The sequence below is a fragment of the Myotis davidii genome, unplaced genomic scaffold, assembly GCF_000327345.1.
Source record: "Myotis davidii unplaced genomic scaffold, ASM32734v1 scaffold168, whole genome shotgun sequence".
NCBI classification, from domain to species: Eukaryota; Metazoa; Chordata; class Mammalia; order Chiroptera; family Vespertilionidae; genus Myotis; species Myotis davidii.
In genome coordinates, this window is record NW_006383016.1 from 4741057 (window position 1) to 4743029 (window position 1973).

General features: G+C 50.8%; 1 protein-coding gene across 2 annotated transcripts in view; it reads left to right on the forward strand.

The window, feature by feature from the left end:
* IGF2BP3 (insulin like growth factor 2 mRNA binding protein 3) overlaps window positions 1–1973 on the forward strand; it is a 107341-nt gene that overhangs the window by 1093 nt on the left and 104275 nt on the right. For both annotated transcript variants that reach the window (XM_006779020.2, XM_006779021.2), the window contains exon 2: window positions 179–242. In XM_006779020.2, the coding sequence (XP_006779083.1) occupies window positions 179–242 (64 nt within the window). The remainder of the gene's footprint in view (window positions 1–178; window positions 243–1973) is intronic.

The window sequence follows — 1973 nt, forward strand, 5'->3', positions numbered from 1 at the left end:
GGGCTCGCCTCCCCACCCGCCTGGAGGTGACGGCGTCCCCCTCGCTCGGTGCGGGGCTTCCCTCTCGGCCTGGAGCCGCGTCGGGGGTCCGAGGGAGCCCCTTGTGTCGCCGCTTAGGGTCCTCGGGGCTGGGGGAGCCGCTCCCCTCTGCCAACCGTCTCCCCCCCTTGTGTGTCCGCAGGTAAAGTGGAGCTGCACGGAAAACTCCTGGAAGTGGAGCACTCGGTCCCCAAAAGGCAAAGGTGAGCCCGTTTATTATGTTCTCGTGGATTCTCTCCTCTCCCCATTATTGGGAGGGCAGGCCGCCCACACAGCTGAAGACAACTTTTCCTCCTAGCGTTTATTGGGCTGCTTGCTGTGTGGCTCGGCGTCCTTCCCATTGCATTTCAGTGGGCGGCAGGTGCGCGCGTGGGCAACGCTGCGGAGGGGAGAGGGCTCGCCGGCGGCCCCTGGCACTCGGCGTTATTGGTGTTCAAGTGTCTGCCGGGAGCTCTCACCGCTGAGTCCTCCCCAGCAGAACAGTTCAAGTTGCCACCTCAGGAGACCAGCCTCTGCGGGCAGTTCTGGGGAATCTGTAGGACTTAGGAAGCAATGGGCGACCCCCCCCAATCCCCCACTCCCGTCCTACTTAGAAGTACGGGATAGGCAAAAGCAGCTGCGGACACCCGTGGGTGTGGCGTGCCTTTCCTTTTCTGCCCCGAGTTGGGGCTGCCAGGCCGAGAGGAGAGAATTGCCTTGTACCCTGTTAGCTGGCCAGCGGGGATTGGAACACGCGAGGGAACGACCGCCTGGCCTTCTCCTGCCCAGAAGCGCCTTTCAGTCACTCTGGAGGTACACAGGTTTCTGCAAACCCGCCTTTGTCTCCGCTTCCCCCCACCCTCACCCCCCTTTAAAAATATTTTTGCTTATAAATAACCACCAAGAGATCACGAAGTGCCAAGATTTGGGCTACTGTAGCAAGGGGATTGCACTTTTGGGAGAGCATGTGTTGTGTGTCGCTTTATAGAATGTTTGGAGGCTGTGTTTGTACTTCTGGAGTATTCTGGAGAAACGGCTCCTTTCTCAAGATCAGGCCCTTATCGCCGCTCTGTAACTCTGAAGAGGTGCTGGGGCTGGCCCATGTGTGCCTTTCTGGGTTTCGCAAGGTGGGGTTAGGGTTTGTGCGCTTTCCCCTCCCTCCCACCTCCCCACTCCCAACCGGGCCAAGCAGTAACCTGGAAGTTAATGTAAACGAGGACTGTTTGTGTCCGGTTAGGCATTGGTGATAGTGTGGGTGCTAGAGGGCAGGAGGGTTTGCTGTGTACTTCCCTGTTGCTGTGCAGAGAGAGAGAGATGGCTGCATAAAGTGTCACTGTGTGCCTGTTTCTAGATTGAGTTCTCTTCCAGGTAAAGCATTTTCACAAATCGTGTTTTTGTTAACAAGTGGGTTTGGATTTTTGTGGACTTCTCCTGTTCGTGTACTTAATTTTCATTAGGATAGTTGAAAAGAGATTTGTGTGACTGGGTAGATTTAGTTTTAGTTGGGAATTTCTGTAGGGGGTCAAATAATTTCATATAATAGGATGGAATTCTGTAAAAAAATTTTACTAAAATAATAGAATATATAGTGGAAAGTATCTAAACGGATCTCAGGTTCGTAGGAATTGAAAAATCCTGCACGAAGTCATATCTCCTTGAAAAGAAGTTTAAAGGCATAGTCTGAATTGTCTACCTGGGGGGGATGTAAGCACGTTTCTGCAAATTCTAATTGGTTTTGTGTTTAGCCAATGTGTCTTAATTTTCTTTAAATATTGAATAAATTTAAAAAAGCAATAGTTCTGTTGAAGGGTTGGCATTTTAACATTTGAGAGTTCCTAAATGTAAACATTGTCTTGTGTTTCTCAGATACAATTCATTGACCTTAACGCAAATGCCAGTTACTTTATCTTACTCTGCTGATTTTCCTTTCCAACCTGGTGTTAATTTCTCCCCAT